Source organism: Giraffa tippelskirchi, chromosome 8, assembly GCF_054371585.1.
Source record: "Giraffa tippelskirchi isolate mGirTip1 chromosome 8, T2T-mGirTip1v1.2.pri, whole genome shotgun sequence".
Taxonomy (NCBI): domain Eukaryota; kingdom Metazoa; phylum Chordata; class Mammalia; order Artiodactyla; family Giraffidae; genus Giraffa; species Giraffa tippelskirchi.
This window is the reverse complement of record NC_137282.1, coordinates 133,098,680-133,113,201: the sequence shown is the minus strand read 5'-3', so window position 1 is coordinate 133,113,201 and position 14,522 is coordinate 133,098,680. Positions and strand designations below refer to the sequence as shown.

The following is a 14,522-nucleotide window of genomic DNA, read 5'->3' as shown; positions in this document are numbered from 1 at the left end:
AGTGTGGCCACACAGGGCGGCTCAGAGGCTGCGACCGGTCACTTAACCCGTCTCAGCCTCGGGGTCTCTACCCACCGCAGGGCAGTGACGCCATCCCAGAGGGTCACCGTGATCCCCGAGTGCTCACCCCGGGCCTGGCCCGCAGGCAGCGCTCGACCAGGGAGGGCACCTGCGGGGTGACCGCCTGGGCTCCCAATCACCCCCCACTATCCTCACCTTCTGCTTTGTGCTGAGGGGCTGCGACTTCAACTTTTCATCCTTGCTCTTGGAAATCCTCAGGAACTGTTTAAGGTCTCCCTGAGGAAAAACCCAGCATCTGTCAGGTCACAGCCCAGCTGGTGTCCCCCCGAAACCCAATTCAGCAGGTGCTCACAGGGTGACTGCCCGGGGGGAGGGGATGAGGACCCCCGACCTGGATACCCGACCCTCAGCCCAGACCCCCTCCCACAGGGAGAGTCCACTGGCAACTAAAACTTATAGGAAGCGTCTCCTAGAACAGCGGTCCCCAGGCTTTTTGGCACTAGGGACCAGTGTCGTGGAAGAGAAGTTTTTCCAGACTGGGAGGGGATGGTTTCAGACTGATTCAAGCGCATTACGTTTATCATGCACTTTATTTCCATCATGGTTACATCAGCTCCACCTCAGATCATCAGGCATCAGAGCCTGGAGGTCGGGGACTGCTGTCCTAGAAGCTCCCGGTCAGAAAGGGAGGAGGATAGTCATTGCTGCCCTCGGGGAAGCCCCCAGACGGCAGGAGAGGAAGCCCCTGCCCTGAGAGCACCAAGAGGAAAACACAGCCCCCGACCCGTGGTCTTCACAGATCCCAGACAGGAAAGCCTCGTCCTTGAGACGTAACAGAGATGGGACCCCAGCGGCAGAAACCTGCAGAAAGCGCTCGGAAGCCCTTGTTCATGGAAAGACGAGGGTCGCTCCTCGCCCTTCCTGCACCCGAGCTGCAGAGTCTGCCAAGCAGCCGCTTTTGAGGACCAAGGGGACTAGACCCAGTGAGCCTGGGACTGAAGAGTGACGGGCACGGCTGGGCAGCACCAGCGGGGACAAAGAGAAGGCCGGTGGCTAAGCCAACACTGTCCTTCCAGTGGCACCAGCTGCAGGGAAGGAAGGAAAGCCAGGTTCTCGCTATGTTTACTCTCAAGGGCTGACAGGCCCTGGGGAGAGCGAAAAATGACAAATGAAAGAAAACCAGAGTCAGAGAAAAGGGCCTGGAAGGCATCCATGCTGTTGGGCTGAGGAAGAAGCTGGAAGAAAACTGGGCCCAAACCCCAGACAGGGGGCCAGCAGATGGGAAAGGGGGTGAGGGTTAAGGACAGGCGGGGTCGGAATTGGGGGAACAGGAGGCTGAACATCTCATGGTGGTGACAGCAGGCTCCCATCGGTGCCCTCCACCCCCCCCCGGTCAGGGCACTGCCCCCCGCCCGAGACTGCCAGGGTGCCCCCAGCGGCATACCAGGTCCACGTACTCCAGCACCATGTAGTGGGGCTCAGCCTCGCGGCACAGCCCCAGCAGCCGCACCACGTTGGCGTGATTCAGCTTCCCAAACATCTCAAACTCCCTCCGGAAGTCCAGCTGCTGCTGCTCGTCCCGGCTCTGCAGGCTCTTCACCAGCACCAGGGTCTCGGGCAATCCTTCCTCCAAGCCCTGCGCCTTCGCCAGGAACACCTCCCCAAACTCGCTCTTGCCTGTGGGCACAGGACTGAGTCAGCCAGCCGAGGATGCCCCTGACTTGGGAGGCACCTGGCCGGGGTCACACGCGGGGGCGTCTCTCTGCTCCCGCCCACCTAGACCAGGCAGTGGTCCCGGATCTGTGTATCACTCTGAGCAAACCACTGCCCCTTCTGTCCTGGGATTGCCAGTCTCTAACAGTGAAATAAAGGGGTCAGATTGACAGTACTTTCTAGAAGGTGGTCTGTATGAGAATTTTAGGTGATTCACTGTTAACACGTGTTACTTCTTTAACCTATGCTCATAAAACATTTAAGTAGCACAGATCCCTAACTTCTCACAGCTTTTCCTACAACTAAGCTTGTTGTTTTTGTTCAGTCACTCAGTCGTGTCTGACTCTTTGCGACCTCATGGACTGCAGCACGCCAGGCTTCCCTGTCCTTCACCATCTCCCGGAGTTTGCTCAGACTCATGTCCACTGAGTTGACAGAGCTCAATTTTTTTTAAAGGTGAGGGAAAGTCAACCTACAGAAAACATCAAGTGAATAATACACAGGAATGACAAACATCTCGGGGGTGGGGCATGGACAACGGGCACACGGGGGACCCACTGGGCCAGGCCACCCTGATGCCCCCTCCATTTCTGAGGTTCTTGGCTTCAGGGGCTCCAGAGGCACCAGCCCCTGGTGCAGCCTCAAGACAGACCTGAAGCCTGTAGTTAAGTAGGGGGGTGATGGTGGCCACAGTAACACACCCAGCGTGGTGATGGGCTGCAGGTTGGCCCGCGGGAAGTGCATCTTGTCGCTCGTGCTGTGGCGCTTGCTGGTGGCAGCGGAGCCAGAGCCCAAGCTGGTCAAGGCCACCTCCTCCTGGATCTCGGCCGAGGGCTGTCCATTCTGCACAGGCCCACCTGGGAAGAAGGGGCGAGGAGGAGTGAGGATGAGACTGGCCACCATGGGAACTGCAATTCTTTCCCATAATCTCCCATGTCCACCAAAGGGGTCCAATCCTAGTGATCTACACTAAGTCCACACACAAGCCAGTCAACGAACTGAAGGGGCTGGGGCGAGGGAGCCCAGCACCCCTTAGGGTCTGACCACTTACTGACACAGCCAATTACAACCTCTGAAAAGAGACAGCACAAGTCAGCTGAATCACTGGTCCCTGGACAGCCTGGTGACATAAGGGTTTTTGCTTTCATAGGGTCTCCTAAGTGCAAAGCTCTAAACAGGCACAAAGGGACAATCACAACAAGGGAAACCCCAGTCCTGCTCCTAAACCCCTAAAGTGAGAGGGGAGACCCAGCCGTGACCCTAGAGGGCTCCCAGTAGAGGAGGGAAGGGTAGGAGGAGGGAAACAGGCAGAGAGAGCCCCCCACCCCACCCCGGGAAACTCAAAGACTAGCAGAGGGAGAGTCAAGATGCGCAAAGAAACATTAACGCATATGAGCCAGGTTGCTCAGAAGCGGAGGTTCTGGGAATCAGTCAACTCCAGGGGACGGGTAGAGGGGTGGGAGGTGGAAGTGAAAGTCGTTCATTCGTGTCCGACTCTTGGTGACCCCATGGACTATACAGTCCATGGAATTCTCCAGGCCAGAACACTGGAGTGGGTAGCCGTTCCCTTCTCCAGGGGATCTTCCCAACCCAGGGATCGAACCCAGGTCTCAGGCATTACAGGCGGATTCTTTACCAGCTGAGCCACCAGGGATGCCCAAGAATATTGGAGTGGGTAGCCTATCCCTTCTCCGGGGATCTTCCCGACCCAGAAATCAAACCCGGGTCTCCTGCATTGCAGGTGGATTCTTTACCAGCTGAGCTACCAGGGAAGCCCTATACTGAAATTTCGCCTGTGGTTTAGAACTGCAGTGAAAAGGCAGGGAAACACAGGAGGCTAGCCCAAGAATCCAATGAGGAAGACTTGAGCCAGGCTGCTCAGCAGCGGAGGCCCTGGGAATCGGCCAACCTGGGTGGGTGGGGGTTGAGTGGGGGAACGGGGTGGGTGCGGCTCTGCTTTGGCTCCAACTGCTGCACTTTCCTCCAAGGCCACGGGAGGGCGCTCAGCACCTGCGCGCGGCACCGCCTCCCTCCTCCAGGGCCCCTCACCGTTGAGGCACTCCATCTCAGGCTCCTCGCCCTCCGGCTGCTTCTGAAGCCGCTTGGCCTTGCAGCGCTTCTTGCAGTAGAACATGAGGCCCAGCACGGCGATGATGTAGGCCACAGCGGCGCCCACAGACAGCCCGATGGTCTGGATCATCTTGTAGGGGGGAGGGCTGCCCGGGCCCTCCGATTCCTCCAGCACAGGCTTGTCTGAGAGACACACAGGCAGGTGTGGGCAGGGGCGACTAGGGCAAATCCAGCCACTCCTTACTGCACACATTCAACAGCCTCCCGGACTACTTGATGCTTTGACCAAGCCGGAGCAACCTGGGAGGGTCACCCCCATCATTGGCTTCAACAAGGGCCAGTTCCTGGGGGGCCCATGAGGTCAGAGGGAGCTCTGCAGGATTTGAGTGATTTCCAGACTGGTTCTGTACCCAGACACAAGCCCGGAACACAGAGCAGAAGCACACTACAGTGGGCCCCATCACAAACCCACACCATTGTTAACAAGCTTCCTTGTTGCTGCTGCTGCTAAGTCGCTTCAGTCGTATCCAACTCTGTGCGACTCCATAGACGGCAGCCCACCAGGCTCCCCCGTCCCTGGGATTCTCCAGGCAAGAACACTGGAGTGGGTTGCCATTTCCTTCTCCGAACAAGCTTCCTTAGTGACTTGAAATCTTGAGACAGGCCCTACAGAGCTGCATGCGGGAACTTCTGGTTTAGAACCCCAGCCATCGCCCAGCACAGAGCAGGTTCAAGAAACACTTTTGCAGAAGGAATCGTCTAGTCTATAGGCTTTCAGTGGCTGTGGGTCCTATGGAGAAAGAGGTGCCAGGAGGGAGAAAGGCCCAAGGCGGGAGGCCATGCAGGATCCCCCAGTTCGCATACACACCCAGTGGCTTCAACCAAGAGGCCACCACTTCACTCTACCCATTTAAAGTTCCACAGAAAACTGTCTAAAAAACCAGTTCTGGGACTTCCCTGATGGTCCAGGGGCTAAGACTCTGCACTCTCAAATGCAGGAGGCCCAGGTTCCCACCCTGGTCATGGAACTCTATCCCGCATGCTGCAAGCACAGAAAACTGTCTAAAAAACCAGTTCTGGGACTTCCCTGATGGTCCAGGGGCTAAGACTCTGCACTCTCAAATGCAGGAGGCCCAGGTTCCCACCCTGGTCATGGAACTCTATCCCGCATGCTGCAAGCACAGAAAACTGTCTAAAAAACCAGTTCTGGGACTTCCCTGATGGTCCAGGGGCTAAGACTCTGCACTCTCAAATGCAGGAGGCCCAGGTTCCCACCCTGGTCATGGAACTCGATCCCGCATGCTGCAACTAAGACTCGGCACAGCCAGATAAAGTAAATAAATTTAAAAAAATAAATATTTAGAAAACCAGTTCTGCTGCTGAACCAAAAAAGTTGGAATGCCTCTTGTTCAAACCACTTCCATCTTAACAGGAAAAAAAACAGGAAATACCACCTAGAAGAGCTAGGCGTCAGGAGAGGTCAGGCCCAAACCCCAAGTCCAGGGCCCTACTCAGGCCTTGCACCTTTCACCCTCTGGGTCTCCAGGTCAAAGGAACTGTGTGCTGCTGCAGCCTGGCCTCATCCTCTCCCCACCCACCCAGGACCACGAGGACAGACCTGGGAGGAAGAATCTCAGGACAAGAGCACCCCCCACCACCAGAGGCTCACACACTCCAGCTGTGGAAGATGTAAATGGCAGCCCAGGTCAAGGCAAGGAAACTGAGACTGACTGTGTGGTGGCCCCAAGGAGGGGACCCAGCTGAATCCCCGGCCCCGTCGCAAAAAAACAGCTTCAGTGCCTTTTGTGTATGGGGCTGATGAGAACAAGGATGAGAAAGAAGTCGGGCCCCCCACTTCCCGTGCAGGATAGCCCTGTGGGCCCCATACCCACGACATAGAGGGGGGCCTCCGTGTGCTTGATGTTGCAGCTATTGCCCGCAATGCAGGTGTAGCGGCCCGAGTCCTCGGGGGCCACGTCGTGGATCACCAGGGAGCCGTTCTGGAAGATGTGCATCCTGCAGAGAGAGAAGCCCTGGCATTGCCCACCTGGCTGGCCCCCCGGAGCCTGAGCTTCAGGGGAGGTGGCGGGGTGGGGAGGAGGAGACAGCCTACCTGGGTCCCAGCTTGGTGGGGTCCAGTATGCGATCCTTGCCCTTCCACTGAATGAGTGGCTTGGGGTCCCCCTGGGCCTCGCACCGCAGCAGGGCCGTGTGGCCCTGGTACACGGTCGTGCGCTCCGGCTCCACCTTGAAGGTGATGAACACTGGACGGGAAGAGCCCAGCAAGGGGCAGGGAGCAGTGAGCAATGGGGCTGGCGGGGTGCAGGCTGGCCCCGGCCCCCGTGCCCGGCACAGTCGCACCTGCCACGGTGAGCTGCACGTGGGCGCGGATCTGGCCCTGCAGCCCGTTGGAGGCGATGCAGGTGTAGTTGCCAGCATCGTCACGGGTCACCCGGGAGAAGTGCAAGGTCCCGGCGTTGTCTGTCACCCACTCTGGGAGGCTGCTCCCATCTGCAAGGGAAATATGGGGGAATGATGGGCTGGACCAGAGTCCCATGGCGATCGGCAACACCTTTAGTCACTCACCTCCACTCAAAAACATGCCATTGCTCCAGCCTACCCACAGACAAGGTCCAAACTCATGAACCAGGGGTCAGGAGTCCCTGTTAGTCGCTCTTTTTCTAATTTTCCAGCCTCGCCTCCTTCTACTGCCCTGTATAACTCTCCACTTCCACCAAACTGGACTTCTGGTTGGGCATGGAATTTGCCCTGGACTCACCATCACTGCCTGTCACTCCCTACTCCTAGCACCTAGTCCTGCTCTTTGCCACCGTCCTGTCCATTTTGAGCGTCATCCCCCACAGAACACTCCCCCAGACACCTGAGCAGAGAGGGCCCGCTTGCTTCTCAGAATCGACAACCTCACTCTCTTAACTCTCACTGTTAACGGGAACGTAAAAGCCCTTTAAAAAACAATTTGGCCATTCACATCAAGGGTTGTAAAAATGTGCCTACCCTTTTCTACATAATTATTTCATTTCTGGGAATCTTTCCCAAAGGAAATAAAACCCAAATCCAGAAAAAACTTCGCAGTGAAGATGTTTATTGCGGTAACAAAAAAAAGACAGAGAGGTGAAAGAAACAGCAAGAGGGAAGGAGAAAGGAAGAGAGGATGGCTAACAACCCAAATGTCAGACACTTAGGGAATATTTAAGTAAATTACAGTGAATCCAACTATTGGAATATTATTGTAATCATCAAAACCAATGGTCCAATGTTTATGTCTAAAAACATGGGGAAATGCTTGATAATGTTAAGTAAAAAAAAAAAAAGATAAAATTACATTCAGTTATCTGCATCGTCCATTTCTATAGTAAGCATGACTTACTCATGGAAGTGTAGTAAGCGAAAATTAGATGTACAATAAAACTGCTATGTAAAAACAAAAAGATGTACATAGAAAATGGTACACATCCAGAGATGACTGATGGTGGGATTATGCATTATTTTCTCCCAAAGTTTTCTAAAGGATTACTTTTATGTTGGAAAGGATGACTGTTTTGGAGAGGGAGGACTTTATGGCCCTGTCTGGACCAATCCCATCACTTGGTGCCTTGAATCATCCTATACATTGTCTAACGCTGTAACCTGACCTCCTTTGTGTCTGGCTTTCTTCTTCTAACTGGACTATAAATCGGCCCCTACATTTCTTGTCTGTCCTGCAGTACCAGGCACTCAGCTGGTCCTTAGACAGGCACACGTCTGACCAGTGGACTGCCTGCCACCACCACCCACCCCATGCCCACAGGGTACCCACCTGCCCGGACCCACTTAATAGTGGGCTTCTCTCGGCCCGTGGCTGAGCAGGGCACCGTGGCCTCCTTGTCAAACTCCATGCACTGCTGTGGCCGGGGTGGTGGTGTGAACTTGAGCTTTTCTGTTTCAGGAGCAGGAAAAGGGAGGGACTGAGGCGGCAGGCCTGAAGATCCTGGACCCTGGTCCTCCCCTGCCCACCGGGCCAGGCGCCAGCTCACCCAGCACTTGGACACGGGCCTGCGCCTCGATGCTGCCAGCGGGCGTACTGCTCACGCAGCGGTACCACGTCCCGTCGTACACCTCCACGCTATTGATGCGCAGGGTCCCGTTCTTGAAGACTTCGAACCGCGAGTCCTGTAGCGGAGACATGCCCACGAGCGGGTCTCCACCTGCCCCCCATCAACCTCTCCCTGGGGCTGCCTCGGGGGAAGGTGCACTGGGGAGGTGAGCACAGAGGACCCCATGGCCCCCAGCTCCCCAGCAGCACCCTCATCCTCACCTCGGAGATGAGCATCTGGTTTCTATACCAAACGACTGTGGGTTTGGGTGTGGCCTGGGTCAGGCAATGCAAATAGCCCGGCTTGCCCTCCTCCAGCTGGCTGTCCTGGGGCTTCTCCAGCCATGTGGGCACCGCTAGAGGGACAAGGAGGAAACAGAAGGTTGATCAACATGTCCCCAAAACCCATGGATCCAATCCTAGGAAATCCTAATTACCCACCTCCCCCAGGCCCTGAGTTTAGAAACCCTGTCTGCTCCAATGATAACTGAATGACCCCTTAGTGAAGGCCCAGGTACCAGAACCTTCCTAATATTATCTTAGTTCAGGGCCACAATAAACCCCCGAGATATGCATTTCTATATCCATTTTACAGATAAGAAGATGGCGGTTTAAAGAAATAATGATTTCTAATGCACAATAGACGATTGAAAACTCTGGTCTGCATGACTCCAGAATCCTTGCTTTCTTATACCAGAACCCTCCAAGGCTCTGTCCTCGAATTTCTGTTCTGTTTTGGCTAAATACTTCCTGGAACAATGGCCAGTTCATGGCCTTCAATACTATCCAACGACTGAGTGACTTCACTTTCACTTTTCCCTTTCATGCACTGGAGAAGGAAACGGCAACCCACTCCAGTATTCTTGCCTGGAGAATCCCAGGGACAGGGGAGCCTGGTGGGCTATAGTCTATGGGGTTGCACAGAGTTGGACATGACTGAAGCAACTTAGCAGCAGCAGCAGCAGATGAGTCCCAAACCTAGAGCCTGGCTCCTGACCTCCCCCATGAACTTCAGACCTGCAAATCCTATTGGCATCTCCAGCTGGATATCTAACAGGCAGTTCAGTTCAGTCGCTCAGTCGTGTCCGACTCTTTTCGACCCCATGAATTGCAGCACGCCAGGCCTCTCTGTCCATCACCAACTCCCGGAGTCTACTCAAACCCATGTCCATCGAATCGGTGATGCCATCCAACCATCTCATCCTCTGTCGTCCCCTTCTCCTCCCGCCCCCAATCCTACCCAGCATTAGGGTCTTTTCCAATGAGTCAACCCTTCACATGAGGTGGCCAAAGTATTGGAGTTTCAGCTTCAACATCAGACCTTCCAATGAACACCCAGGATTGATCTCTTTTAGGATGGATTGATTGGATCTCCTTACAGTCCAAGGGACTCTCAAGAGTCTTCTCCAACACCACAGTTCAAAAGCATCAATTCTTCGGCGCTCAGCTTTCTTCACCGTCCAACTCTCACATCCATACATGACCACTGGAAAAACCATAGCCTTGACTAGACGGACTTTTGTTGGCAAAGTAATGTCTCTGCTTTTAAATATGCTATCTAGGTTGGCCATAACCTTTCTTCCAAGGAGTAAGCGTCTTTTAATTTCATGGCTGCAGTCACCATCAGCAGTGATTCTGGAGACCAAAAAAATAAAGTCTGACACTGTTTCCACTGTTTCCCCATCTATTTCCCATGAAGTGATGGGATCAGATGCCATGATCTTAGTTTTCTGAACGTTGAGCTTTAAGCCAACTTTTTCACTCTCCTCTTTCACCTTCATCAAGAGGCTCTTTAGTTCTTCTTCACTTTCTGCCATAAGGGTGGTGTCATCCGCATATCTGAGGTTATTGATATTTCTCCCGGCAATCTTGATTCCAGCTTGTGTTTCTTCCAGCCCAGCGTTTCTCATGATGTACTCTGCATATAAGTTAAATAAGTAGGGTGACAATATACAGTCTTGACGTACTCCTTTTCCTATTTGGAACCAGTCTGTTGTTCCATGTCCAGTTCTAACTGTTGCTTCCTGACCTGCATACAGGTTTCTCAAGAGACAGGTCAGATGGTCTGGTATTCCCATCTCTTTCAGAATTTTCCAGTTTATTGTGATCCACACAGTCAAAGGCTTTGGCATAGTCAATAAAGCAGAAATAGATGATTTTTTGGAACTCTCTTGCTTTTTCGATGATCCAGCGGATATTGGCAATTTGATCTCTGGTTCCTCTGCCTTTTCTAAAACCAGGCACTTCAGGCTTTTATATGTGTAAAAGAGAATGCTTGATTTCTCCCTAAACCTGCTCATCACAGTTTCCTCTCAGTAAACAGCACCGCTATCTAGCTAATTGTATAAGCCAAAAACTTAGCTGACTTCTCTCTCTACGGCTTTCCCCACCACCCCACCCAATCACATTTATTCTACACAAACCCCATCTACCTCAGCTCTAAAATGTATCCAGGGACTTCCCTGGTGGTCCAGTGGCTAAGACTCCGTGCTCCCAATGCAGGGGGCCCAAGTTCAATTCCTGATTAGGGAACTAGATTCCACATGCCACAACAAAGACTGAATATCTAGCATGTCACAAGTACGACCCAGTGCAGCCAAGTAAATAAATAATTGTTTTAAGAAATAAAATGTATCTGAACTTCACCACCTCTTGCCTCCACCGCTATCACCTCTGCTCAAGTTTCTTCAACATCTCCCCCCAAGATAATTATGGTCATCTATTAAATGCTTTCCGGTTTAGAGTCTTGTCCCTAACAGTCTAGTCTTCTCGGAACAGAGTTATCTTTTGAAAATGTTGCACTCAGGCTCAGTCCCTGCAAGGACTTCTCATCCTCTGACTCGGTGGGGCAGACTGTGTGCAAAGATGCCTGGAAACAGTCCTCCCGTCCCTTGCATCTCTTTATAATGTGATGTTGCAGGTTTCAAAGTGGAATCTGGCTGAGAGTCTAGATTTCCCAGCTCCCGGGATCGCTCCATGGCACAACACTACACCTTCTCCAGGTCATAGTTGTGACACACTGGAAAGTCAGTTCTTTGTAGAGATTTGGTGAGTATAACAACAAATAAAGTAATTACTACCTATAACTTTGTCCATATCACCTTCCCAATAAGGAAAAAAAAGTCTTTTTTATCTACTTCACTGATCTTTCTGACCATCTTGTAGGGGAGGTAATGGGTTATCAGCTCTATTTTAATAGATAAGGAACCTGAGCCCTGGCAAAGCAGATGACTCTCTATCATGGTCACTTCGTGCACTGGGGCAGAGTGTGACCCGGGTCTCCAGACTCCCCTTCCAGTGCCCTGTCCTCTGCAGCCAGAAGACCACTTTCAGGGGGGGTTGTCACCCCAACCTCTGTGTCTGGCTCACCACCCTCCACTCCAGTATCACCGTCCAGCAGAGGAATGGTTCCCAGGCCAGCAGGGCTCATAGCTGAGAGGGGACCTCAGGAGAGCTCCAAGGGCGACTTTGAGCATCACAGTCAGAGCCCAAGACTCCCTGGAGGAGCTGGGCTCGTCCCCTCCTTGCCTCGCCCTTCAGGGCATTGGTGCTTACTGGCCACAGTGATGTTGACATCCTGTCGCCGCTGACCGGCCAGGTTGGCCGCGTGGCAGGTGTAGACACCAGCATCGCTCTCGGCAGTGCTGGCAAACACCAGCTCATGGCCCTGCTGGTAGACCCTGCCGTGGGCGGGCAGCCTGGCTCCCGCGTGCTCCCACCACACACTGGGCTCCGGCAGACCCTGGGGGGGCGGGCAGGCCACACGCTCCTCGCTGCCAGCCGTGAACACCCGTGGCTCAAACGGTGGCATGTCTTCAATCTCTGTAGGGACGAGAGCAGACAGCCAGGTTACCACGGGGTCCAGGACACCTGATGTTCTCTGCAGCGCGCTTCCCCACTCCCAGCACAAGCCCTCCCCAGGACCCTCAGCACCTCCTCTTCCGACCCCAGGCATCTTCTTCCTCCCTCCGCCCTCCAAGCTGCTCTGAGTAGGCAACAGGAACCTAAACCTCTACATGGCCAACAACGCTGAAGGCAGCCCCCACCTCGGCACCCCAGACCCACAGACTCACCTGCCAGGTGGAGCGTGGCCTCTAGGACGACGGGAGGGCCCCTCTGGCCCTGGCCTATGCAGCGGTAGACCCCTGCGTTGCGCGGCCGGACCTGGGTCAGCTGCAGGGACCCGTTGGCAAACACTGTGGCTCTGCGGAGGTGTGGGGGGCTGTGGAGGAGAGACACTGATGTTAGCAGGAGTGGCCCATGGGCCTTGCTCCAGAAGGGAGCCAGTGGAACCCCGTCCTGTGCAGGCCAGATACGCAGGAAAGAATCGGCCAGGAACAGGGCAGAGAGAAGGAAGCTGACCGCCGATCTGGTGCGTGCATGTGTGTGCACGTGCGTGCACGCACTTGTTCATGTGTGTGGGCACTGTGTATTTTAACTACAAGAGACATGGCTTTGGGGCAGCCAGGCCAGCAGCGGTGTGAGTGGGAGGAATCAAGGAGTCGACGTGCACCTGTGGAGACGGGGGCCACTTTCCCAGGGAGTCAAGATAAGCCTGGCGGTAGAGCAGAAGCTCCAGCATCAGAAGCCCCTCAGCTGTACCAGACAGACCACAGGTGACGTCCTCAGGGCTGCAGCTGAGTGAGATCCCCGTCCCCAGCCTGGGGAGCCACACCTCCAAGGACCACAGCCACACCTGGCACCACCAAGGTGCTCTCTGCTCTCTAGGGCCTGGATGAGGACAGAAGTGTCTCTGTGGGGGGCCTGACACCTCCCAGCAATTTCTGGTAATGTTTGCTTCTTCCACAAAGTGTGTGTGTGTGTGTGTGTGTTTACATCTTCCACAAAGTGTGTGTGTGTGTGTGTGTGTGTGTGTGTGTGTGTGTGTGTGTGTGTAAGGTGTCTTTACCATCTGGGACCTTCTTGTCCACAATATGATCACCCAGGTTCCCCGTGTCCCTCCACCCCTGAGTCGCTGACCCCCATCCCAAAAGACCCATACGGGCAGAAGTAAGGGAGGAATGAGTCATCGCAAGCTCACAGTGTGTCTGCGGGAACTGGGAAAAGTTCCCTTTGTTGGGCTCACTTTGTAACAGGAAGACATTCTACTGCCATCTGCTGGAAAACTGAGGTAATTCCATACATAGATCTAGGATACCTGTGCTAAGAACCTCACTCTCTTTTAAGATCCTGTAAAGAACAACCTATAAAGAGTCCACCTGGCCGTACAGGAGACATGAGATGCGGGTTCAAACTCTGGGTTGGGAAGATGCCCTGGAGGAGAGTTCGGCAACCCACTCCAGTAGTCTTGCCTGGAAAATTCCATAGACAGAGGAGCCTGGCGGGCTCCAGTCCATACTGTCGCAAAGAGTCGGACATGACTGAAGCGACTGAGCATGCATGCACATACAGCTTTTAATGCCTTACCGGCTGCGGTTAGTGATGGCGGTCTCATCCTCAAAGACCCACTGCAGGCTCGGGGGCGGCTGGGCTGAGAATTGACAGTGGAACATGGCCTCCTCATTCCTTGCCACTACCACATCCTGGGGTGCCAGGACCACCCTGGCAAAGCTCTCATCTGGGGTGGGGGAGGCACGGACATGGACACGTGAGCAGGCGAGGTGGGCAGATCCCTCTCCGGCCCCCAGCTCCCCACCCCCCACCCCCCAGGCTCACCAGCGATGCTCAAGGTGAAGTTCTGGCTGCTGCAGGCCTGGCCAAAGGCATTATGGGCACAGCAGGAGTAGACGCCGCTGTGCTCAGGGCCAGCGGGCCGGAGGGTCAGGTTTCGCTCCTTGATGCTGACCGTGTGGTTGCTCTGACCGTCAGAGAGGGCGCTCCCATCTCGGAACCACTGGTAGGTGGGTCTGCGGGGGCCCGAGCGGGTCAGCAGCAGGGGAGTGGGGGAGGGGGTGTTCTCAGGTGGCCAGTAGGAAGGGTGCAAAACTGGAGAGTCAGGGCTAGACCCCTCAGTTTACACATGGGGAAACTGAGGCCTGGAGAGGGACCGTGACATGCACAGAGGCACACCATCCGGGGGGCAGAATCTGGCGGAGATTCTAGATTTCCCAGCTCCCAGGATCGCTCCACGGCACAAGGCTGCCCATTCTCCAGTGACCAGGGGCCAGGGTGGAGCAGCGTGTGGGCAGGGTGGTGGCAGAGCCCACAGTTGGGGGAGACAGGTCTGCCAGTCAAGAATAATCACCCTTTCCCTCCCTTCCCCAAAGTCTCCTTACCGAGGGTGCCCGTCGATGTGACAACGCAGCGTGACCTGGGTCAGGGGCTGGATCGCAGCTTCCGAGGCTGGATGCTTCAGGACCACAGGACCTGTCTCGAGCCCTGGAGCAGAGGCCAAGGTTGCAGAGTGAGGGGCGCGGGGCAGAGCAAGGGAGGGAGCACAGAGGGAAGGAGGACAAGCAGGAAAGGCCGGAACCTGGAGGCTCTGAGGCCAAGAGACAAGGGGCCACCCTGCCTCACGGCTCCTGCCATTTGCAAAACTATCCAGCAGATCACCGGGTCCAAGACTTGAAGGGGAAAAAAATACCCTTTGGAAAAATGAAAACTTTTAACTTCCTCCTGTCCATACAAGCAGAGAGCTGACCTCAGTTGCATTCTCCCTGCCCCG

The 14,522-nt window shown here is 54.6% G+C and overlaps 1 protein-coding gene across 1 annotated transcript in view; it reads right to left on the bottom strand.

The window, feature by feature from the left end:
- PTK7 (protein tyrosine kinase 7 (inactive)) overlaps positions 1-14,522 on the bottom strand; it is a 65,549-nt gene that overhangs the window by 11,070 nt on the left and 39,957 nt on the right. The window contains exons 3-17 of the mRNA XM_081518756.1: positions 14,134-14,236; positions 13,574-13,764; positions 13,325-13,475; positions 11,971-12,119; positions 11,453-11,719; positions 8,120-8,253; positions 7,839-7,974; positions 7,622-7,741; positions 6,166-6,315; positions 5,918-6,068; positions 5,693-5,820; positions 3,784-3,987; positions 2,436-2,591; positions 1,466-1,698; positions 217-297 (exon numbers count right to left, since the gene is read on the bottom strand). Of these exons, the coding sequence (XP_081374882.1) occupies positions 217-297; positions 1,466-1,698; positions 2,436-2,591; positions 3,784-3,987; positions 5,693-5,820; positions 5,918-6,068; positions 6,166-6,315; positions 7,622-7,741; positions 7,839-7,974; positions 8,120-8,253; positions 11,453-11,719; positions 11,971-12,119; positions 13,325-13,475; positions 13,574-13,764; positions 14,134-14,236 (2,354 nt within the window). The remainder of the gene's footprint in view (positions 1-216; positions 298-1,465; positions 1,699-2,435; positions 2,592-3,783; positions 3,988-5,692; positions 5,821-5,917; positions 6,069-6,165; positions 6,316-7,621; positions 7,742-7,838; positions 7,975-8,119; positions 8,254-11,452; positions 11,720-11,970; positions 12,120-13,324; positions 13,476-13,573; positions 13,765-14,133; positions 14,237-14,522) is intronic.